The sequence below is a fragment of the Typopeltis vanoorti genome, chromosome 16 (assembly GCF_054136105.1).
Source record: "Typopeltis vanoorti isolate ZY-2024b chromosome 16, IOZ_Tvanoo_1.0, whole genome shotgun sequence".
Taxonomy (NCBI): domain Eukaryota; kingdom Metazoa; phylum Arthropoda; class Arachnida; order Uropygi; family Thelyphonidae; genus Typopeltis; species Typopeltis vanoorti.
In genome coordinates this window covers 36,254,714-36,280,381 of record NC_143564.1, presented here as the reverse complement: position 1 = coordinate 36,280,381, position 25,668 = coordinate 36,254,714, and the positions used below count along the sequence as shown (strand labels likewise).

At 34.1% G+C, this 25,668-nt stretch overlaps 2 protein-coding genes across 2 annotated transcripts in view; both read left to right on the top strand.

Moving 5' to 3' along the window:
• LOC150097953 (uncharacterized) overlaps positions 1–6,334 on the top strand; it is a 173,119-nt gene extending 166,785 nt beyond the window's left edge. The window contains exons 29-30 of the mRNA XM_090406644.1: positions 4,230–4,355; positions 6,145–6,334. Of these exons, the coding sequence (XP_090262770.1) occupies positions 4,230–4,355; positions 6,145–6,287 (269 nt within the window). The 3' untranslated portion in view covers positions 6,288–6,334. The remainder of the gene's footprint in view (positions 1–4,229; positions 4,356–6,144) is intronic.
• An 8,096-nt stretch (positions 6,335–14,430) lies between these two features.
• Positions 14,431–24,435, top strand: LOC150097952 (uncharacterized). Its single transcript, XM_090406534.1, has 2 exons — positions 14,431–14,523; positions 23,469–24,435. The coding sequence occupies exons 1-2, from the start codon at positions 14,485–14,487 to the stop codon at positions 24,036–24,038; spliced, it is 609 nt and encodes a 202-aa protein (XP_090262660.1). The 5' UTR covers positions 14,431–14,484; the 3' UTR covers positions 24,039–24,435.
• The last annotated feature ends 1,233 nt before the right edge of the window (positions 24,436–25,668 follow it).

Sequence of the window (25,668 nt, the reverse complement as noted above, 5' to 3'; positions counted from 1 at the left end):
CATTTATGGTTCATTTATTTTCAAAGAAAATAAATAAACCATCGTGTATGATGTTTTATTTATTTTAAAGCAGTTTCAAACCAGTTCAATCTAGAAATTATTGAACAAATAAACAAAGAAAAAAAAAACCAATACTATTCTGACATCGGAGTTCACGGTATTTCTCAGATACAATTTACTATCAAATATCACTTCCGCATTCGACTCTATCATTCTCATCATCGGACTCGTGTAACAAAATCGCTGAATATCTCTTCAACAACTGATGGATTATCCAATCGATATATTTTTCCAGCCATTTTTAACGGTAAATAATAATAATAATAATAAACTAAACCAATACTATACTGACATCGGAGTTCGGGGTATCTCTCAGATACAATTTACTGTCAAATATCACAAACCTTTACATAACACGTGTTAAACCAAACTGATAGCAAAAAACAGTGCGGAATATCACTCGTAACATACGCACGCGCAGCTAGTCATGACCTCCAAGCTATACACTGAATATGTGTAAGAATGTTTATATTAAACAATTTGCACGTATCTGTCAGATCAGCGCGACCTCCGCAGGGCTAAGAATGATTTCAATAGGAAGTACCTTACCTAGATTATTTCAAAATGGAAATTAACGTTTTTTTGCAATTTTATAATATATTTAAAATATCTGTCGATTTTTATATGCAGTAAGCAGTGTGTCAAAAGAATTCTTTTTGAATTGAAGTATCTAAATCCTGGACAAAATCCGCTAGTCTATGTTAGCTGATAGCTTTGGTAGTAAAGAGAGATTATTAGCGTCATTCACTAAGAAAACGTATAAATGAGCATAACACTATTAATAAATTTACACTTTGAAAACTAAACTGACTTGCATTACTGCATTTCTTATTAGCGATAATTCTTTATATTTGTTTGCCTTCGGCCCGTGTGCCTAAGACCATTCTCACCTGCATGCGTCTGAAAATGCATTGGTGACAAGACGACAAATAGGCTTAATAAGTAATAACAATTTAATAAGTAAATTAAAATGTAATTATCAAAAACTAAAATTTAATCATTAAAATTAGATTTAACTAAATATTGGAATAAATTAACATGTAAATAGAATGGTCAACACCCGAGATCATAAACAATTATTGATATATAAACCAATTGGAAAAAGAAGGCTGGGAAGAACTTGACTGAGGATATTAGATTGATAATGGGACCGGTAGAGTTTGACAATATGGTCTATTTCCGTAATTAACGTTATGATAATGAATATTATCTCTACACCTTTGTTTATTACCCATAATCAAAACAACGAGTGCTCAAGTACTTTGTTTGCAATTTGCTTAACTTGACTGGCAAATATTTATGGTTCGGCAACTCTTTAATCTATCCAACTGTCAGCAATCTCAATTTAGCGACAAGGTGCTAAACGAAAAGAAATGTTTTCAGCAATAGTGAAAAAGCAAATTGACAATAAATACCAATGTCCACTAGAATCAAAATCAAACTAGCTTCTCGTGGAGGCGAAAACAAAAATGAGAAATAGAGCATATTTTAAATTTTGAAAGTTGTCAGCTTTTCTTTAAAAAAAAAAAAAAAATGCGAACATAACTTTACTTTCTGTCGGAGTCCAGATGACCTTTTATATATATACATATTTCTGCAGCTCACCATTGGTTTATTAAAAAGTAATTGAATACTTACAATACTCACAAAACAATTTTTGAAGCACACAATTTTAAAACAAAAATTATTTTAAAATAATATAAAAACAAGAGTTTTTCTGATATTGATTAAATACCCTCCCCCAACACACACACAGACAAACATATATAATATTAGATGCTGAATGTAGAAATCATATTGTTTTGTGCACACACACACACAACACTAATATGTTATAGGATTTGTAACCTCTCGAGTATCGATATAAAAACAGGATTGATTTAAAAATATGAAATAAAAATAGATTCTATATGTTATAAAATTAATCTTCACTCATTTCAAAGACTTTGGAACTTGTATGGATTTATTTTACTTAAAATGTTACGATTATTCTTTACTGCACTTAAAAAAAAAAAAAACGCTTTGCAGGAAATTTCTTTGTAAGTTGCACAGTACAGGTGGCAGACTATAATCGGCTATATATACAGTAGTATGACCATATAATTTATCATCCAAATAGGGACATTTTTAGAATGAAGGGGGGGGGACTAGGATAATTAAAATGATATAATATTTTGAAATATTTATTTATTGACTGAGACGTTAGTTTGTTATTTATGGTTAATAATAAAATATAAAAAAAAAAAAAGGGACAGTCCCGGCCAAAGCGAGATCTATGGTCACTCCAACTATATAGCTCAAACAGTGAATAAGTGCGACCTATTTCTTTCTTTACTTTACATGCCTGTGATAGAAATAAATTCCCCAAAAATTCACTTCTATGAACGATAGCACTGAGTACAAAAGAAAGCATTTTGTCAGAAAAGTAAAAAGATCTCATTGAAAAGAGAATTTATCTTTAAAAGATCAGGCCTGAGTTTTGAGATACAGACTGAATCATTTGAAAAGTTCAGTTGTGCCAAAATGTAATTTCAAACTGGTCACAGCAGAGGTGCGCAGTTTTGTTTCAATAAGCTCTATTATGCATATTATAGGGAGCGACAGTAATTTGCGCCCAGTAACCTCTTTCCCTGCCAGCTGTTATTTTCGCGAGCACAAAGATTTTACCGGAGAGTGAAATTTGTTAAATATTTCAGTTATTGAGAACTGATTTATAACACAAATATTTTAATCAAAATCAATTCTTCGTTTAGCCACCCTCTGAAATGAGGGCAGCAAGCGGGATTTCGCTTTTTTTTTTTTTTTTTTTTTTTTTTTGTGGAAAGGCTATTTTGTAGCCCTCTGCATTATTCGGTATGTATCCCACTTGGTTCCCCTCTTCCTCTCCCCCAATTACTCCACTGTTAACATATATGTTCCGGCCGTTGCTAGTATCGTTGCAGATATGATAAAGCAATCTTATTCCCTCAGTGGTCATGATCTGTCAACCTTGAAACGTTACGTAACACTAACGCAGTTGCATTAACAATACTGGAAGGAGAGGTGGAAACACAGCAGGATAGCCTATTAGCAGGATAGCCTATTAGTTTGTAGAATCGCAGTTCTATAATATGTAAATTTTTTTCGGCTGCCTCACCTAGCTCCTGATAAAGCAGTTGATTTGACTGCATGTGGTAAGAATTTTGCATGAAGCAAAAAATGGGGGGGGGGACATAAGACGTCTTTTATTCTGCCTGTTTCTGTATAGGAAAAGGTAACTCACCCCCCCAAAACACACACACAAATATTTTATTTAAATAATCATAAAAACATCACGCATATCCCAAAAGAAATTTTTTAATGGATTTACAATTTATCGAAATGGAAATTTTTCTATTTTCGATGAATATTTAAATTTTTATTTTAAAAAAAATCTCTTTTGGTATGGCCTTACGTCTATTAGTATTGAACAGTCCTTTTCATATGCCCACAATTCCAGTGTATTCAAATCATTCTGCAAGTACTGCATATCAGCCGCATTCTTGATTACCCTACATACCTTTGCATCATCAGCAAATAGCTATTATGCCGCTTGTCAAATCCTTCCCAGATTGAATAACAATTGAACCAAGGACTGATCCTTGAGGCACACCACTTACCTTGAATCTTGCGGATTCACACCCCCTGTATATAAGACTTTTTGATATCTGTCATTTGATAATCCAATTCCATATTCTCCAGTTTTTGCAACAGTCTTCCATGCTGTATTCTTTCAAAATCCTTAGCAAAATCCAAAAATCTCATGTTGTATCCATTCCCCTTGTCTAGTTCAATGGTAACGTCGAATAATTTTCATGCTAATGTGATCCAATAAATGTACTTAAGGGAACGAAACACACACACACACACACACAGAGAGAGAGAGAGAGAAAAGGGTAGTAGTCCATGCATCTATAGAAATTGAAATTATTATCGTTATTTCTGGAAAGAAATAACGAATAGTGGAAAGTATTCGAAAATAAATAAATAAATAATTCGAACTAACAACAACAAAAATTGACAAAAGTGAATTCTATTGTTAAAATGGACCCACACCCGCAGTCTAGTTATGTTTTATAACCCCGAATTACTAAATCACGTGCCACATTGAATGGTCACTCATCATTTTTTTTTTTTCTTCTTCTGAACAGGGAAAAAAAAGAGTGCACCGCTGCGACATAAGGGAGCTGCTGCCATGGAACCGGTCAGCTTTGGGAGGGCACGAACGTGGCTAAGAAGACGTTTCCGGAAACGCTCAGCTCAAGTTTCGCCAATTGGTAAGAATATTTATACTGTTGTTAAGAAATAAAATTTATCTTTATGATGTATGAAAACTGCAGCAATAAAGTAAACAATATTGCAAATATTACTATGTTCAAACGCCGCCACCCACTAAACTCTGTCTAAATGATTGAGTTTTTAATTTTTAAATTGTTATTAGTACAATATTGTTAAGTGTCAATATGAAAACAGTCAGCTTTGATGTATGATTATTGATCATTCTGACTGTTGCTTGTATATGTTTACTTGTGTATGTATAATTACTGCAATGCCTTATGTATTCTCATAACGTCTCCATTGCATTTAAACCCCTACATGCTAGAAAACTCTCTCTACTGATAAACATGCGAATGTTAGCTATTCAGAGCGCCACTAACAGAATCAGGTTCGCTCCTGGTTCCTTTAGTGTAACAGTATTTATGGCTAGACTGTATATTCATGAATCGTCATAAATAAATCAAAATCTTTCTCTGAAATAACATGAATACTTTTCTAAAGCTGGAAAAAATTTTACTGGCATCGGATCGAGTCGAACCTAGGACATGGCAATAAAATTTTAACAAGGCAAATGAACCTGTGGGAGCCAGACCCAGAAGAAATAAAATGTTGAAGTAATGCAGACAAGTGTTTCAGTAGTCTGGCATATATTATAAATGAATCTGAGTTCTTCATCTGAATTCAAAGAGAAACTTCATTTTCATTATATTCTTTTAATTTTAATTTAAATAACGAGATTTTGCTCTTAATAAATTTTAACATATTTGATAAGCTTCAAATAGGGATGCTTCCTTCGTTATAAGGCATCTGGAAAACTGTGATCAGATTTCGTCGCCTTGAGGATGCGGAAGTGATTGAAAGGATTCAGAAGCAGGTTATCAAGATGGTATCAAGTCGGTGGAATGCTATGTATGAGATTTGAAGATCTAAGAATAGAAAAATTGGTTGATAACCAGAAGAGAGGTGTATGGTAGAATAAATGCGGGGAAAATTTTTTTCAATATATAGAAAGAAAAGAAATAGCAAGAGATCTTCATTGGAATTTGTCAGTGAATCAGTTTAAGGAGATATTACGTGTGAATAACGATTTATATGGGCATAATAATAATAAAGAAACAAGCACATTTGTGCTAAACAAACGGTACTTTACGTAAAGAGAGGCTACAGTAGAAAAGAATAATGCAAATACACGACATACAGATTAAAAAAAAACTTTTGTAAAGATTTAAATGAAATTAATAAAGATTTCTTTTAGAAAACTACGATAATTAAATGACTGCGAAGAAAAGTGAAATTAGTGTACTGTACACACCATTAAGAATACTCAAGTTAGTAAAACAGGTACGGGTGGGCATTAAAAACAGTGGGGTGTTTGACAGTGGAAACGCAGAAGAGTCCATTTTTTAGAAGAAATTGTTCTAAGCATTCATATTTACAGAAAGGAAATATATGGTTCAGCACCTAAATAACACAATTGTATTATGTTTGTTAACTGCGTGTGTTCTGCTGATCGGTTTGCGCATTTTTAAGATGAAAAACTAAATGACGGGGGGGGGGAATAGAGACATACCACCTTCGTAACAGGCGACTTCAGAAGTAAATGGCAGTTATGAAAGATGAAAACTGAGAAGACAAAGGAAATGTAGAACAAATAAAAGATAAAAGAAAGTCTTTTCTTAGAAAATCAGAAAACGCCCTAAATAATTTTTGTATATTAGTGCGCAATTGTTCACTTGGGTATTTTACAGTTCAGAAAAATGATTTGTTTGTTCTCCATTTCTATCACAGATGTACAAGTAGCAGTGCCGGAAACCGAACTCCAACCTATGGCTAAAGTTGTCGACTGGAAGAACATAATTGCCAAATATCTCACCGTCAAGGGAATCAATCTTCAACTGAAAAAGGACGAAGAAGAAGAAGACGAATATTAGAGGACGAAGTAAGAGACGAATCAGTGAGGGGAAGTCCGTTTAAAGAACAATATTCGCATATCATGTACAGTAATATTTATTACCTCGAATGTTCCCATTTTGTAAATATGTCTGTTTAACAGATTTTATCACATGTACTAATGTCTATATCAATAAAAACATATGAAATTAATTTGGCTGAATAACAAAATTAGAAGTGTGTCTAAATATTTCATAAATCGTTGGTCATGCTTCGACGGCAATGCGAATACATCGAGGATGAGCAGAAGTCATTTTATCCAAAGAAAATGATACCTTACACAGCACAATGGAATCCAAACAACATAAATCATATCAAACGTAATTGAAGTAAGGGAGGAATATGCCGTAACTGTACAGCAAATTTGAGAATTTCTTCTCAAATTCGATCTTTAAATCGAAATACTTTATGTCGTTGTTGAGAAATGCATCATTTTTATTAAGTAACAAAAGAAATGCAGAGACTTGAAAATATATCATGTTCTTTTAAGAGTCTTACTTAACTATTAAAAATCATCCGCCAGCATTGTTTATTTACAATGCTGGTGGATGATTTCTGGAAATATTTCCAGATTTTTTTTATTTTTTTTTCAAAATCCAACGTTCAGCTTTTAAAAAGTGAATAATACAGCCAATGCATCTTTTTCTTTTGCTCTTTGTTTTAAGTAGCAGATATTAGTAAATCATCTTAATTACTTACTTTACAGAAAAACTAATTTTCCCAGTTTTATATCCAAGTGTAATTTTTTTTTTATTCGTGTGGGGTTCCTCGGCCGCCCCTAGGACTGGTTGATCCCTCCTAATGAGGAATTTATGTATGTATGTATTTTTGACTGTAGACTGTGTTCACGGGAGCCGATTTGCCTGCTTGCGGGAGGATGAAAAACCCCAGATAAACTGGTGGGAAAAAAACCTGCTGTCTACGCCCAAGACCGGCTAACTTGGCTATGGCTGAAGAAGATCCATCAGCTCTTTACGTCACCGACGGGAATCGAACCCAGGACACTCCTTCCCCAGACATATGGTTGCGAAGCGCAAAGCCACTAGGCCAGTGCTTCCCAAACTTCTGAATGTCAGGGCCCCCTTTGCAAAAATTAAAATATTTCACGGCCCCCCCTCCTCGAAAAAAATCGTAATAGAGAGATATATTATTATAATATTTATTGTATTTATATTCAATACAAAACATACACAGCGAATATTGCAAAAATCAAATGCATATATTACATTTTTTGCCTCTTACCGTTTGGTTCTGAAGACGATGCGGGCTTTTCTGGTAAAATATGAAATACTGTCCTTTTTTTTTTTTTTGTCTGTTTCTGCTTCTTCTGATTGTTCGCGGGAATTTTTTTTTATTTTTTATCAGCCACTTATCCATCTCAGGGTTAAATTGTTTAACATAGAATAGATCAAATAATATCACCACTTACCGATACTGACACACCACAGACTGATAACATGAAATTAGTGAATATTACCTGAACAAGGGAATCCCTGGACCAGGAACATTTTTCTCTTTTGTGACTTTTCTCCCTTTAAGGTAATTAAGCCTAACGCGAAACAGACAGCAAAGGCAGGTTATTAAAACGTGCATATGATTGGTGCGGTATTAACAAAAGATCGCGCAATCGAAAGATAAAAGATAAAAGCATAGCTGACAATTGAGTTGCAATGCTAACTCTCTTCAACCGAATTCCATATGTGAAACTTACTTAGTTTTAACACTTTTACGAATCTTAACATGTTCGCTTGAATTTTATTGCTGCCTTGGGAAATCGAACCCACATATATTACTTAGTTTTAACACTTTTATGAATTTTAACACGTTCGGTTGAATTTTATTGCTGCCTTGGGAAATTGAACTCGCACACATCTAATTAATAACAATAGTTTTTAGTTAGATACTGTGTTTGTCCATGCAACATATAGTTTTGTTTCAGTCTATACAGCATACTTTCTGTATGAGGGGACATGTGATTCATTAATTAGTGTGTTTTTATTCCAGTTGTCTCTAATTGCACTATTTGTTGAGAAATATATTACACAGACTCCCCATACCTTATTCACTGGCATAATAAAAGTACTTGTTTTTATTACCTCTGCAGTATAGTGGCTTTTAGGGAGTGCGTGTTGTTTACCACTGCAAGGGAGTTACTATCTCCCCACATGAACTTGTTTAAGCTTTTTTTCATGTGTGAAGTATATGCGAAACTTTTATTGGTAACAGAAAACTAGCTCGGATGACAGTGATAATATAAAACGAGTTTTGATATGTATATAAAGTCAATATCAACAGTCCCTGATTACGAATGATGAAAGGGACAGGAAGATTTGGAGCTTCCCTGGAGAGCATTCGAAGTAAATACAATTAACCACTGCTTTGAAATGAAACATATGAATAAGCAATATTTACTAATATTCATTAAGCGCCGAAATACGCAGGAAGCAAAGTTTGTGAACCAACACCAATGTGTGAATTTTTTCATTAAAATATAAAAAATAACAAAAAAGAAATAATAAATAATAAAAGTTAAATACGTTTCTTTTAAAATAAAGAAGATCTACTTAGTCTTAAAACATTTTAAATTTGTTTTCATTATTTCACGGCCCCCCTCAACAAAACCTACGGCCCCCCAAGGGGGCCGCGGCCAACAGTTTGGGAAGCGCTGCACTAGGCTAACCGCGCGGACCAAGTGTAATTACTGTTATGAGAATGTCGATAGGGAAGGAGAGAAGCTGGTGCCTTTCTAAGAAAATTGGCCATACTCATCTCGATTTCTTCAGCTTGTTTTCTCATTTCATATTAAAAATGAAGGGAAAAAAGGTATCAAAAGAAGAAGAATCGTTCCCACTCTGACTGAACAGCAGCCAATACAACGTCATTTGTACAACTGTTTACCAGAACAACAGCTTTTGCTTGCTTTCTCTGCTCTCCACCTGGTCAACCGGGCCGAATGGATAGCATCTCTACAACCTCTGGGTTGAGCGATTCGAATCCACTTCTAACATGGATATTTATAAAAGTGTTAAGATGGTGGACGATTTCATGCCCAATATGATACCTTGCTTATTTTAATAGTGCAACGATTTCAAAGAGTTCAGTGTTTGGTTTCTAGAGTAGGTTCCTGGAAATCTCAGTTCACCCGCAGCACTAATGTACAATAGGTTTATAACCTTTCTTAGGAAGGACTGATATTCTACTTCTTTCCTCAACTCTGATAGTTGGTAGCTAGAGATGCTAATTTAATAAGGAATAATAATTAAAGAACAACGTATTTTCCCGTTACCTGATTGCGGGAAGTAAAAATATTCTTTGCATCCAAAACGGATTCGCACCCAGGTTTTTCTAACCAAAAGGTTTCGTCTATAAAACTACAAAGGCTAGAATTGTCATCAAAATGCGATGATATTAACGTCACCTTGATACGAAAACGTATTTTCTTCATGGTGGTCAATAAACTACGTCATTTCCTATCTCACGATAAGAAAAACAAAATTCCAAAAACATTCTACAAAACTAACATGCCATGTCACAAAAAAAAAAAAAAAAAAATCGTCGCTATCTGGCCTCTGTTGATAATCCTACAGTTCGAAACACTTTCTTAGACCAACAGAAAGGAAACTCTTAATCAACAAAGTTGTACTAATAAAAGGCGAATATATTTTTGGCACAATCTTCGTGTTTTAAGTAGTTGCAATCTTTGTGACGGTTCATGTAAGCTCTCAATTGCTTTCGAAACATTTAGTTCAAAAGTAAACACTGTTTGCATGCCTGCAATAACATAACAAAGTAAGGAAACGACTACAGACAATCATAAAAACTTGCATTTCGTAATCCCATGCTTGCATTGTGACATCATTCATCATCACAACAATCTACAGCTACCTATAGCAGTTTTTTTTTTTTTTTGTACTGTAGACATTGTTTTGTCTTATTTTATTATAAAATTATCTAAAGCTGAAATTGAAAACCTCGACAGTGGAATTCAATGATATTTGGTCTGTCTGCCTGGTTAGTCAATTGGATATCGATCCGTTCTTCAACCAGCAAGCTTTTTATAGAATCCCACTATGGGCATGGGTGTTTGTGTAAGGCTTCAGATGGTAAATGATTTTCATCGCAAGGTGTGAAATCGCCACATGGTTTACTATATGTTTGAAGTGTCGTGTTCGGTTTCTAGAGTCACGGTTCTAGGATTACCTATCTCAGCTACGATAGTAAACGTGAGATAGGTTTACAAGTTTCCGTGGTGGGATATACATAAGAAGAAAAAAAAAATCTGTTAAAATCGATTTTAATGGAATCAAAATGCCACATAATCAAAGTAAATTCATGACAGGGAAGAATCATTATTATAATTTCCAGAGTTTTTGTCAATAAAAACGATCCAGTTTATACTGAAACAAAAAAAAATCATTTCAAATCAATAAAGTCAATAAAAACGAAATCTTAACTTGAAAAAAAAAATAAAGAACTCAAAAAAATTCAAAGAGCCCTTCGAGTGTTACTTTTGCAAAATATGACGAGTGTGTCAAAAGTTCTAACTCCTTTATAACATGCAAGCCGTTTTGGTTGCGTTTCAAAATATGTAAACATCTGTCTCATTTTGCCTGTATTCATGGCATTCCATTGGAAATCAACACTATTTCGATATAATATATATTTTTAAGGATTTAAAGGCCATGAGATGACAGGTCACTTGGCCTATAAGCCTGGAAAGGAAGAAGAAGAAGAAGAAGAGATGGCGCTGTATCATAAACTTCCCCTGAAGGTCTTACTTGAATGGTAACTTGAGCTCACTATCAGTGAATGCTGGAGACTGGCTTTCGACCGATCTTCATAAAGCTAGGGCTAAAGGAGTTCTGCCTACTCCTTTTGGGAACAAAGAGATATAGGATTGCTTTATTTTGTTTACAGATGGCAAAAATGACTCTGTGTTCAATTTATGACAATGAATGATGCCATTATACAATAATATGAACACGAAAAGGGCTCCTTTTAATGATTTTAAATTCCTTATTTGTTGGTTTAGGGTATTCCATACGAATAATTTTGTTTTACCTAATTTTGTCACGATGATTTGTCTAACTGAAAGCAAAGTTCAAAGGCGCTTCATTTAAATTCCATCCAGACAACAGCAGAATTAATGCAATATATAATTTAGAGTTGTTTTCCCCTTTTAAATCGCCAGCAAATGGTCTAATACAATTAAATAAAAATGAGGATGGCTTAAGAAATCTTCGAAAGGGTCCAATTACAATATACTCTGTTTATTTAGAGCCCAAGAAGAACTTGAATAACGGGCAAAACGAATATAATAATAGGCAATTATACATTTTGTGAAACCTATCTTAAAAAAAGTATCATGTAAAATTGAATTTAAGTTCATATTTTAAACAACACAATATTTTATAATTTAAGCAACTCGTAATAAAATTTGGAGTTAGAAAATGCAGAAATTAATTTGTTGAAACGTTGTTTTAACAATGAAACAATCTTTTTTCCTCCTTTTCTCTTTATCTTAATTACCACTTTGATATCTCTTTTGATCTCTGAAAATTTAAAATGTTCCTGAAACAATACTGCTGAACAATAATGAAGTTGAAAGCAGGAAATCGAAATGAAGAAAGCAAACTACCCCCTTTTTTTTTCTATATAATTTGGAAGTAAACAGACGATAAAAAAATTTTGCAATAAGTCTCCTTACATTTATTAACTAATTCATTCAACCGAATATTGATGGAAATTCATCAGCCAGAACCATAATACTAACAAAACGAAACAATCGGTGAAGAAATGAATAAAATTCGACAAGCAAATGAAGGATCATTTATTTCATAAAATTTATTAGACCAGCAAATGAAGTAGAAGAGCTCGTTTTCGTTAAACACCTAGAGAACGTATTCGGCCTCTTTCGGTAAAACAAAAGCATATTATGTGAAACGAGCTCTTGTTATTAATCACACTTTATGACAAAAGGCGAAAGATCTCTATCTCCTCTAGTGGGGAGTTTTATCATTGCAAACATCACTTTAATGCAATAACTGAAATTCATTGAAACATGAACTGGTCTTTTGTCTTGACATCCTATTGGCCTGTTAAAGTTCGGGGTAATGTATATAAATATTGAAGAGGGAGAAAGATCTATAGCTGTCGAGGAATACTCAGTGTTAACGAAAATATGAGGCGAACTCGATCTTCATTATCAAACATAATGGTAAGTGTTTATAGTTCTGAATTTTAAATTGCAGAATAGTAAACCTTATGCATATAAATTTTAAAGTAGTAATCACTTTTGCTGCCTATTGGTTCATTTACAGCATTTTATAATGCTGTACAAAACATAAAAAAAGTGTAAACAAAACTTGTGCGTGTGTGTGGGAGTGAGTGTGAAATGACTGGTTTACTAGGTGGAGAGACATATTTTTTAAAAATTAAATAACTGGATACCGAGGAATAAAAGTAAAATATAGTTTATTAGCACAACTAGTTTCGTCTTTTAATAGACTTCTTCAGGTGCATAAAAAAGATATAACCAAGCAAAAAACATGAAGGAATAAAAGTAAAATATAGTTTATTAGCACAACTAGTTTTGTCTTTTAATAGACTTCTTCAGGTGCATAAAAAAGATATAACCAAGCAAAAAACATGAAGGAATAAACTCTAAACAAAGCGTTACGTTTGGATATTCAAAACTGTTCTATGGATACCTCATTGTTGGGCGTGCGCATGCGTTCAGAATCACGTGAACGGCAAAGTTGGATAGCACACAATGACAGTCTGATAGGTTATATCTAAGGTTGCAATTAAGATGTATAGCGTTAAGGATGATTTCTTTAGATTCCATTATCCTTCTTTCTAGTTCGTCGTAGCAACGAAAGATATTATTTGATCTGCCCCATAGAACTGAATGGAGTAGGTTTTCTTCATTAGTGTTAGCAGAAAACAGAACGTGGTTTCACAGAGCACTAGCCAGTGTTCTGCTGTATGTAATGTCACTCTTGTGTTCTTCAATACGTAACTCAATGGACTTCTCAGTCTGGCCAAAATATGGGTTTTCACAGTTACTCCAGATTTAAGATATTTAAGGTTGGCTCAGCAACCTTAAATATCTTAAATATTTGGGTTGGCTCAGTATGGAACGGAGTTTAGGAAGGGGAGTGAATAACGTCTTGATGTTTTATTTCTTAAGAACTTTGGCCAATTTGGGTGAAACAGAGCTGATATTAGAGAAATATGACCGTTTATACTATTGGTGTCTTCATTATGGCGTGGGAGAGGATTTAAAAGTAATTTATTAATTTTTTTCTTGGAAAAACCATTCTGTTGGAAAGCAGAACGAAGAAATTTAAGCTCTTTATTAATCTCCTCCTCTTCACAAAGGAGGGAGCGAGCACGATTTCCTAGCGTCGAGATGATTCCAAGTTTTTGAGGTGGAAAATGGTGGCACCGAGTGTGGAGATATGTGTTTTTCTGTGGAGATATTTCAAGTTTAAAGGTCTAGCCATGGGTAACCCCATTATCGCCTATTCTAGCTAACATTTATCTAGAATATTTTGAAGAAAATGCTATCTCCTCTTTTCCTTTAAAACCAAGAATATGGAAAAGATATACTGATGACATATATATATTTTTTTAATTTGGAGCCACGGCCATGAATCTCTTTAGAACTTCCTTGACCACCTGAATAGTCATGGCCGTGGCTCCAAGTTAAAAAAAAAATATGTCATCAGTATATCTTTTCCATATTTATTTTGTTAATAAATTATAATGTGAGAAAAACACATTAAAAAATAGATTGCTTATTCCAAATGAACGCATTAATTTTATTATAAAATTTATTTATTGGAAATGATAGAACTGTAATTTAATCACATTTAAATGTGATATGAAAAGCTTATTTGTTTTGTGATGAAAAACTGACTTTTTTCTCGCCCACTTTACTGTTTTCACTATAACTATAAACGCGTAATGGCGATTTACTTTTCTCGCTTCATGACTGAAACGAAAACCGGAAGCGAGACACGTAGTGGAGCATGCGTGGAGTGAAAAGAATATTATAATACTGCTGAGAGGGAGAAATGAGAATGATTTTTGAAACTCGATAGAACATATTTATGAAGTCTTTCTGATAGAAAGGAAAACGTTTAAACGTGTAGCAATTGTTATGTTACGACAATGATGACAGGTGAACTGTTGGAGAAGAAGATAAGACAGGTTGAGTTTTTAATTATTTTACGTTTTTTCGCAGTCTTTCATATAAAAAGAAAATAAACTTCTGAATCTTAAAGGCGATAAAAAGGACAGCAGAAAGTGAAGATAATTGGTTTACGTTATGACTTTTAGAGAAAACCGGCAACTAAAATTGCAAGTGTTTTTGTAATTCCTTATTAGTGTTCGAATTAAGGATTTCAAAGCCAGAAGTTTTATTTCCAAATCCCTGGAAATAAAACGTCTTTAATAAATTCACTGGCAGCCACTCCTGATCAAATAACTTGACAATGAATAATATAATTTTTAAAATTTAAAAAACAGGTGTAAATTATGAGAAGAAAATAATATATTTTGAATGCATTTTGAATGAGGCCGAAAATTCACTCACTATTTGTCTCTGATAACTCGCCAGTGGCGAGTGGATTTCTGGAGCCGTGTGTGTGTGTATAATATATATATATATATATGTATATATATATATATATATATATATATATATATATATATATATATATATATATATATATATATATATATATATATATATATGTGTATGTGTTAAATATGCCAAGCTATTTTAAACCTGGTTTTACTCCATTTCCCAAGTAAGCAAACAGACAAATAAGTCAAGTTTGCGCCTGCACGTATTGCAAGTCTACGTGATCCGCAAAGTAGTGCAAGTCTAGGCAACTCGTGGTAAAGGTAGAATAAGCTCTGATCACTATTCTTAATGTTTACCCTTAATGCAAAGCTCATCTCCTAGAGGAGATGTATGATGCTATGCATTAAAGGCAAGGGGGCCACTACCCAGACCGGTTTCGACCTTTATTAAGATCTCATTAGTGGGAGCCATTAGTCGAACCTTATATATATATATATATATATATATATATATAAGGCCGCGCCCCCACAAGTCCGAATGAGAAGAATATAAAAAAGAAAACAAAAATATTATTTACTGATTTTTACTTCGTGATACGATGATACTTTTGGAAATCAGGTGAATAATACTGAGTTTGTTAAGCCTAACTTTACTATACAAGTGTATGAAAAATAAGTAAAGTGTAAAAGATAATTTTAATAAAATTATTAAATACAATATAAAAAGTTTAATATAACAATATCTTAACAATAGGTAGTGAAATATATAAATTTCATTAAATAACTAAGCTTATCTGCATACTAGATAAAATTACTGAATACAAATTTCGAAGTGTACTGCATCGGTATGTCACACGTCACTGTTAATAAGGGTGCCGGTACGTCGAACCGACTCCCCAAAAAAGTGCCGTTTAGTTACAAAACTAACACCAACCATAAATAACTTTTGGTTAACGTAAATTTATGTCTCTCTCTCAAGAAAGTTTTAGTGCGGTTATTAATATGTTTAACTGTTTTAGAATCTTAAACGATTACAAAATTTAATCGGGATCCTAAATACCAAATTTTATGGAAATCCATCCACTCAATAGCGAATTATTAATATCAGTTCTAATCACCTTCCAAATAAAAATAATAGACTGAAACCAAGATGATCCATATGATCTTGTTGGGTACATATGTTTTTGTCTGAGTGAAAAAAAAAAAAGTTCGCGCGGAACTAAAGTTCGCGAAGGCCCCTTTTATTCAGATTCTAAATCTGAATAAAGTTCATTCAGCTGGAGTCGACATTACTAGGTATATAACACGCGTTAGTAATTTGAAGTAGTGCGGGGTTTTTTTAACTTTCTTTTTTTAAAGAAAGTGACACTACTCCATAAATAGTTTTTATTGACTAACCTAAATTTATTTATGTCACTCTCTCATCCCCCAACACACACACACAAACACACGCCACCATGAATATTCATGACGAAAACTACGCAGTTATTGACAAATGCAAAGTCAACGTGCCTTGTATTCAAGATTGCTTAATTTTTTTTTTAAATAAAATTCAATTTTTATTAAAAAAGGAATAGAAACGATAGTTATATTTATTTATTTTGACAAAATGATTCGAAATTATAATTCCCCACTTGTCTGATTATTATCAAGGTTTGCGCTCGTTTCAGTGTTGTTCCATATTAATGATAAAATAAAATTAATGTCTACAGTTTATAAGTGCAAAAATGGTTCTGTGCTCGGTGCGTGATAATGGATGACGCCATTTTTACAAGCCCGCTATCACTAACACACCTTTTTACGATTGTCTGCAGTAATTTTCTCAGAGGGTTTATGAGACACAACAAATCTTGAAATACAGTGCGTGACTTTTTTTTTTCACCTTACTACTCTTTGTATACAGAAAAAAGCGGGAAAAAAATACTGAATAATAGGTCTGATATTTGCTATTTTTTAAATATAATCTTCAGTTTGTACAGCTTACAGGTTATAAAGGGCTTCATTAACAACCTGTAACTTTCCTAGTTAGTATTGTAAAGAGACTTACCTGATATCCTCGTCATACTTATTTTTATTGCGACCTAACTTTTAATTATTTTCTATTTAACTAGCCATGAAAATTTGATTATTTACCTCGCGTTAGCGAATCGCAGCCGCCGGTACTAAATAAGAGTTATATTTACTGTAATTAGGTATTTACAGAATCCAATAGTAATTACATACATATGCACATACAAAGTTTATTTCACATAATTTGAATAATTTTTGCTAACTTTCTGTTACTCCTCTATTACCTGCCGCACTTCTAAATATATCACAAAGTTCATGAAGTCGCATCACGCGCGCCACGCGACGGAAAGATTTCTCATTTAATTCTGTGTACAATGATCTTTTTTCAATTAACAGCACATTTTTGTTTATAAATTAGGAAAAAAGTGTTGTAATTATAATTTATCACAATTTCAAAACATTACTGCTAAACTTTCAAGAACATGTGTCATTAGGCTCCCATACCTATTATTTAGACACTTCCTTCTATGCTATGCATAGTATCCTGATTTAGCGGAGATGATAGTCCTTAGTCCAGAACGTGAACCAATAACCATTAATTAATCTATTTTCATCTTCAAATATTCTCCAGGCCATATTTTATCACAAAGGACCTACGTAGTTCTTCATAAATGGGGTTTGCTTCCATTGCCATTCCACAGAAGAAATAAGTTCGATTCTAGTCACCGACTACAGGTACTTTTTCGAGGCCTTCCACCCCACTCTTCTTTCAGCCGGTTCCTAAGTTAGTTAGTCTATCTTTAGCAAGGCAATTAAGATTTTCTTCCTGATACTCCAGCTTTTAATTAACGCAAGAAAATCTACCAGAGAACTAACACAATTTCAGACAATCATATATATTTGTTGCGGGTAGAGATCACGAAATGGAGGCAGTTTGCTTCCATACTCCCCTCAACAGATGCATATGAAACATTTGTGACCCTTGCCCAGGTATCCATGATAGATAAGGGTGGAATTTGGTTGGCTGCCAATGTATCTTCAAAAGGTTAGGATTAAACTGTGTCTTTGGGAAATAAAAGGCATTAAATAGTTTATCTTTATCTGTTTATACACTGTCTGATCACAAAGAGCAGATCAACTCTCACTCCAGTATGAGAGGCATTAATAAGGATTTGATTCACCCGTTGTTGCTTCAATATTCTGAGAATGCTTTCTGCTTGATATTGGAATATTACTGAAGTAATTTCCTTCCATTCATTCAGAAGAGTATTAGTGACGTCCGTCACCGATATCAAGCGATTCGGCATGAATAGCAATCGGCGTTCCAGTTCATCCCTCAAGTGTTCGATTGGGACTGAGGTCAGGGCTCTATGCAGGACAGTCAAGATCTTTGATACCCATCTCATCAAACGAACTGTTGCCATAAAGTTGGAAGCCCAAAATTGTTAGAATGTCATTATAGGCAGCAGTGTTAAGTTCCCCATCACTGGAACTAGGAACTCTACGCCTGAACCAGAAAAACTGCCCCAGACCATGATGACTCCTCCACTAAGCTTTACAGCTGGCAGAACACATTCAGACAGGTAGCATTCTCCTGGCTTTCACCAAACCCAGACTTATCCATCTTACTGCCATGTGATTCATTATCCAGAGAACGCTCCACAGAGAACATTCCATTGCTCCAGAGTCCAATTACAGCGAGCTCTACCACCCAACGATTGGCGTTTCCGTTCCTAATGTTAGCCTCGTTTCCGGCTGCCCCGTCTAAGGAAACCCATGGTATTATCTCTCGGCGAATAGTTTTAATGTTGCCGTTGCTTGCAAAAGGATTTCGGAACTCGATAGTGCGTATGTTAACCGAAGACAGGAGAATTTTTTGCTCCACGCACTTCAGCACTCGGCGGTCCTACTCTGTGATTTGATGTGGCTTACCTCGTCGCAATTATGCTGTTTTCCTCATAGTCGTTTCCACTTCACAATAGCATCACTTAGTTAATCAGGATAGCTGCAGGAGGAAGAAATTTCCCGAATTGAGTTTTTGCGAAGGTAGCATCTTATGACAGTGCCACGTCGAAAGTTCACTGAACTTTTCGATACGGTACATTTATTACTGTTTATCTATGAAGACTGCAAGACCGTGTCCTTTCTATTACACGTGTATGAGCCGTAGTTGTGATGTATATAGATATATCTGCTGCTATAAAGCGGTGTCCGGATAATTTTGAGCCGATAACGTATTTCAGCAAAATTTGCAATTAGACATAATGATTGTTGTACATAATCTCTAAATCAACCTGCATGGTGGAATAAAAATTCACAAAATAATCAATCGTGATGTTTTTAAATTTACTTTCGGAATGGAATGATTTCCTTTCATCCATATGGATGGTAGGGACAGCTATGCTACGTACTAAGGAAGTGAAAATTTATCTTAGAGAATCACAGTTAAGTTAAGAGAACAGTACACATTGTTAAATGCTTTAGTTTTTAGCTAATGGTGATGTATCGTGTATATCCATATTATGTTCAAGTAAGTCGGTACACAATAATATCTTTAACAATTAAGATCGTAGATCGTAGTTTTCAATCTTAGAGTTTCGCATACTGGCTGTAAAATAATATAATAAGGGATTTTTATCCCCTTAATTTATCTTTAACGATTGTTGAATGTAGATTTAAATGATGTTCATATGCAATGGTACTAACGGTGCATTGACCTGGTTAGTTCATGAAAGCCTTGGTACTAGAAAAGTCCTTGAGAAGTCGAAAAGAGTAATAGAATATGGTCATCAAAATGCAGATGTCCCTCGCTTTACGTGATTACTTGGTTCCATGAAATAATCACGTAACACGAAATCGCGTAAAGTGAGTTGAATGTAGCATGGGTGAGATAAGGATAGGGGTTTCTTCAGAAGGATAAAAAAATGAAAATTTTACACCTGTGAGCAAAAGAAATTTTAATGAAAGAATTATTTAAACTTATAAACAAAACACACAAATTTCGTCGAGATTGAACACTTGCTGAGGCAAATAACATTCTCCTGAATTACACTTAGAAATTTTGCTGTAAAGTTCTCAGCAGCAACATCAACATCAGCTCCCGCAGTCTCGCAAGTCAGCTTGAGATTATGGAATCGATGTCGCACCTTTAAAACGTTCAAACCACCCAGCACTTGCAGCAAAAGATTGCACTTTATGATCAGGATATATAGCATTCAAATCATCAAGCAAACTTTTCGCTTTAGTCTGGATAATCAAGGTGTATAGCGGATTAGCACTTGATTTTCTTGTTCAATCCGTTGGGCCAAATCCTTTCCAATTTCTCCATAATTGGTGACCTTAACTGTGTTATCTTAGTTGTCAATATTCTCGTCGCACTTTTACTACTTTCTTTTATTTTCTCTGCTTGATTTCTTATTGTTCTTAAAGTTGATTCTGAAATTCCTGTAGCTCTGACTATGTCGACTGTGCGCTCATTACGTTCACACCACTTTATAACTTTTAATTTTTCCTCCAGTTTGTTATAGCTTTTCTGTTTTTTAGTCTTGGAAGTATTTTGATCACAATTACTCTTTTTTTCCATAATGTTTGCGTTTCAGAAGATTCCAACAATGGCGCTTACTAGTTCTACACCTTCTGTGAGACTGACATGCAGCACGATTCCGGCTTGTCAAAGGGTGCGCGCGCAAAGTCACGTGACCACGTACAGGGTGACTGCGAAATTGCTACTGGTTGCGATTTTTTAAATTAACTTTTTAAAATCACGTTATAGCGAAAACGCGTAAAGTGAGATCGCGAGTAACTTGATACCTTATATGCATGAAACTATAGAGAAGTTTGCATTACTTTTGTGGTCGTGAAGATTTTGGAGACGCTGCTAATAGCTCCTATATTGGATTGGGCTGATGTCGGCAATATTATTGTGCAGGACAGCACGGATTTGATTAGGGGCGCTCTTGCTTCAGTTATCGGATTGTTTTTTTATAATAAAATAGCAAAAATAATTGATGTAGAAATGTATATGTGCTCTATTTTTCGTACTTCTAACATCATTTGAGAACTTATTAGTTGTTATTTAAGTTAGAAAGTATGGGTCTGGGTATCACGTTAGTAAAGAGGTTAGTAAAGTTATATAGAGTGATGTAAAGCTAGGAAGCATTACAAAATGCAATGCTGCCGTAGTAGTAGGAGGAGTTCTTCAGGATGATCTGAATATGTTATGTAGTAAAATGAGTGGGGATGTTGATTGGACGTTGCCAAGTGGAAGATTCGAATTTTGGGATCTACATATGGCAGACTGCATTCTCTCTGTATGGAAATATAGTGAAGGTAGTGAAGGAGGAGAAGCGGGTTCTTGAAGTGATAGTGAACAGAGAGTTGAAATTTAATAGGCATATCGCAACTGGGTAAAGAGGATTGCTGAAATATCAAAAACGGCATTGATCAGTGGAGAAAAAAATGGTTTCATTGTGCAAAGCTCTGATGAGACCACTTCTGAACTTTTATCTCAGATCTGGACACCACGATTTCTAGGGGATGAAGAGACTTTATCGAGGGCCCAGAGGCAGTGAACATACATAATCTGAGGAATGTATGGGATTTTTGTAACGAAGAAGGAATGAAAGTATGAAGTCCGCAAAATGACGTGATGATTAAGAGGTTTAATCTGTTGAGATATATTTACCGGATGATTATGGGAGATTTTCTATTAAGTGGAGAATAGCGTGTGAGTATGGAATTCATTTATTGCTTAAATGTGTGATGAATGTAAAAGTGTTTGTGAATTATTTGCGAGTCAACATGATATCGATATTGCAGAAAAGTCAGACCTTCCCTTATGAGATTCTTTGTTATGATGTTTGTTTTGTGATATTTGATATAGAAACGTCCTCTTTCTTGATTAGTCTTTGTTTCCAGACGAATGTATTATTTCTAATAATAAAATTAATAACAATAACATGCATTTTGACCAGTTTATTTGGGATGCTTTAAATTCTCAAGAAAGTTTAAGCTTTGAACGAAAGGACTAAATATTCCAACTTTAGCCGAAATCATTTGATGAATGTAACCTGTCTAGGAAGCGAATAATTAATTATTTATTATTATTACTTAATTCGCACAACGGATACATAGCGAAAACAAAATATCATTCAAACAACAATTTGACTAGTGATACAGAGCAATTCAGATTCTACCCAAAAATCTAAGAATAGTCTGTCAGGTACTGCAGTAAAATATGAACTATTCCAAGTAGTGCCGTTTTTCGTAGATCACATGTGGTCAATTCTTTGATGTTTAATTCCTGTAAATAGTTGGATAGTTTTTTTTTTTAAATTGCACCAAACGCAATAACAATTGTGATGACTTTGGTGTGTTTAAGCCACAGCGTGTCATCTTCGATTGCAAGATCTCGACATTTAGTGATTTTTTCCAGTTCTTGTTTGTCATTGTCGTCATAAGTGGATTTTGCGATGTCAATAATGCGAACTTGTTGATGTCAATAATTGTGACATCAGGTCTATTGCGTTTCCAAACACCGATCAGTCTGTATTCTAAAGTCCCAGAAAATGTTTGTCTGTTTCGTTGTGCTGTACTGTCCCTAGTTTACGCTGCCACCATTATTACTTGTAATTCTTAGCTATTTTAAAAGTGACAGATAAATAATATTCAACTAGGAGACACATTTACTAAGTAAATAGAATATGAATCATCTAAAGCATTTTTTCATTGGCAAAGTCGGTGTCACAAAAAAACTAAATATAAATCGTTTAACTTCTTTTAATTTCAGAACAAGTGCAGCTCTCTTAGTCCTAAAACAAATATTTTCTAACGCTGAATGACTCAAAAGATAAACACCTCGCTATGCAGCCAAAAAACTGTGGCATTGTATCAGTGAGCTTCTTTATCTAGTGAATAACTTTCTTTGTCCAGTTCGAAATTACCAACTCGCTAATGGACGCTCGAAATGACTTGAAAGTGTTTCATGTTGTTTGGTCTCTAAAGCGTTTATACAGTATAGTCTTTTCCGCAATGCTTGGTTGAGATTAAACTGGATTACGCGGTAAATTTAAGGAGAAATATGTTCAATTAGCTAGTTGTCCTCTGTATACGAATAAATTGCGAGTGCGAGGTGGTTATTTTTAAATGGCATCACCTTTTTTTCAGGACTTTTGAATTCTCTCTGTCAAAAAAAAAAAAAAAAGTAGAGGCATAGGGAGAAAGATCACAAAGTGGTACTTAATTTTGTCTTTAAAATTCCACCCACTAGAATTTTAATGACAAGTGTAGCTACTTCCTTTATCACAATCTAAATAATAACGCATAGCATCATCATTAAATAATAACCCATGCTTTGTTATCACATTTCAAAGTCCAGAAAAAAGTTGATCCCTTTGGTATTTCATAAAAAGTAATATCATTCATAAATATTGGGCCAAAGTGATATCCTGTAACATGAGGACCTCATGGTTATTAAACTCTGTTTAGTATTTATTAATAAAAATTTGTTACCGCTGAAAGCACATAAAAAACCTTATAAATATTTGTTTTATTTGCAGAATTATCATCTTGTGCTGTTCGTAGTATTTCTCACTGTGGTTCGAGCCATCGAAGAGAAGTCAAGCTCAGAAAGCCAAAATAAACCGAAGGAGAAAACAGATAATCCAAAATTGCAAACAGCTGAATCTTCATTAAAAGGATTCCGTTCGTACGACAACGCTTATGGTGGAAGGAGTTCAGGAAAAGTGGAATACAAGACAGCGGATAAAACCTATAAAGGCGGTGCAGAGATAAAAGTTGTGGAAGCTACAGAACCAGGTTATAAGGGTTACGCCAGTTACAGCAGTAGAAGAAATTACGGCGGAAAAGGCGGCTATGCGGGTTATGATAACATTCAAGGACAATCGAGTTATGGTGTAAATGATGGCCAGAGTGCCGAAGGGGATCATACCATTTACGAAGTTAAAGATAAATATGTACCTTATAACAATGCTGGGAGTTATAGCGGTGCAGGAGTTTACGGAGATCCAGGCTATGGTATGGGCTATGTCCCCTGGCCAGGAATGTATCCTTTTCCACCATGGTTTAGAGGCTATGGACCAGTTTTCCCAATTAGAGCATGCTACTAAGTAGGTTCGTGCAAAGACGACTCATCGAAGCCTTCAGCACTTGTTATTTCCTCAATAGTTGTTTTGTTATACTTTTATATCACAGAAAGTTCATAGTAATTAAAAAAAAAAAAGTATGTAAAAGGGCACATATTAGCGCATATATAATGAATTTCATCGCCCGGTGTGAGACCACCTCCCGCTTATTGGATACCTGAAGTGGCTTAGAAAATTCATGTTCGGTCTCTAGAGCAGGGTTTTCGGACTATTCAAATAATAAATGTTTAAAAAAAATCCATGTATGAAATAAAGTAAAAAAAAAAAAAATAAGAACTTGGACTGAAACAGTGAAATAAAAGAGATACCTTTGCAATGTACCATCAGTTTCTTTCTGAAAAAATAAAGATGTTTTTACAGTTTCATTAGTTTTAATTCACTGACATCAACTACGAGATTAATAACGCTAATACCAAAAAAGAATACAAGCTGATTAAAATTTGTTGCAAGGCTAATAAAATGTTTCTTTTTCAGACATTTAATCAAGAAAAATTTCAGTACGCTTGTACTGAAAATCATCGACAAATTCCATGTTTTATTTCTGGAAACCGAAATGTTATGGAAGTTTTGCACATTTCTCTATCACTTAATAAATACAGACCAGGGATCTTAAAATGGAATGAAAATATGCGGAAGATAGCGATTTAGACTAAGGGATTTACGTATCTGCGTGATGAATTTTCCAGTTGAAGCATCTGAGTTATAGAGATTTTTTTTTTTTTTTACTTGGCAAGGTAACCAGCTTACGCAGAACTTTTCAGCCTGGAGGATCCTGCCTTGATCTCTTTTAAACGGGCACGTACCTTTCAACCTGTTCAGCTAGAGCGGCTCTACCCCAAGCATAAAGAGAAAAAAATGGATAGAACAGTATAAGAGTTTATGGTGTGACCCATATTTATTAATTGAAAATAACAGTAAAGAAATCAATACTGATGTAGAACCAGTTAGATTGGACAAATTAAAAGAAGTAATAAAGATAAAGATATCAAAATATAGAAAATCATCCTGATTCTGCCTAAATGCAGAGTTCTGGAATATAATGGAAAATATTTACATGAAAGATTCTTGAAATTAATAAAAAACTGTGGGAGAAAATGGTTTTATCAGATTGGGCAAAACTAAGGTAATATTCATATTTAAGAAGGGAAACGGAAATTGTTGTGGAAATTACAGGCGAATAAGTTTATTAAATACAGGTTACAAAATTTACAGTAATATTTTACATAACATTATGGAGTATATAGAAAAACAAGGATATCCCTTACATCATTTACAAGCTGTACAAAATTTATACAAAGATACAGAAATGCAGTTAGGTAATCAATTAATAGATGAGATTGAAATTAATCAAGGCATTAGAATGGGATATAGTTTATCTCCCAACTCTATACAATATATAGAAAACAATAATACAACAAGGTATCCAGTTAACCAAAAGAATTGTTATCAGTGCAATGCTCTATATGCAAATGATCATATTGCATTACAAGATAATCAAGATGACCTTCAAAAATCAGTTTATGAATTAAACAAAATAAGCCAACAATACAATTTAAAAAAGAAAATAAAAGTCATGGCATTTACAGGTCGATCA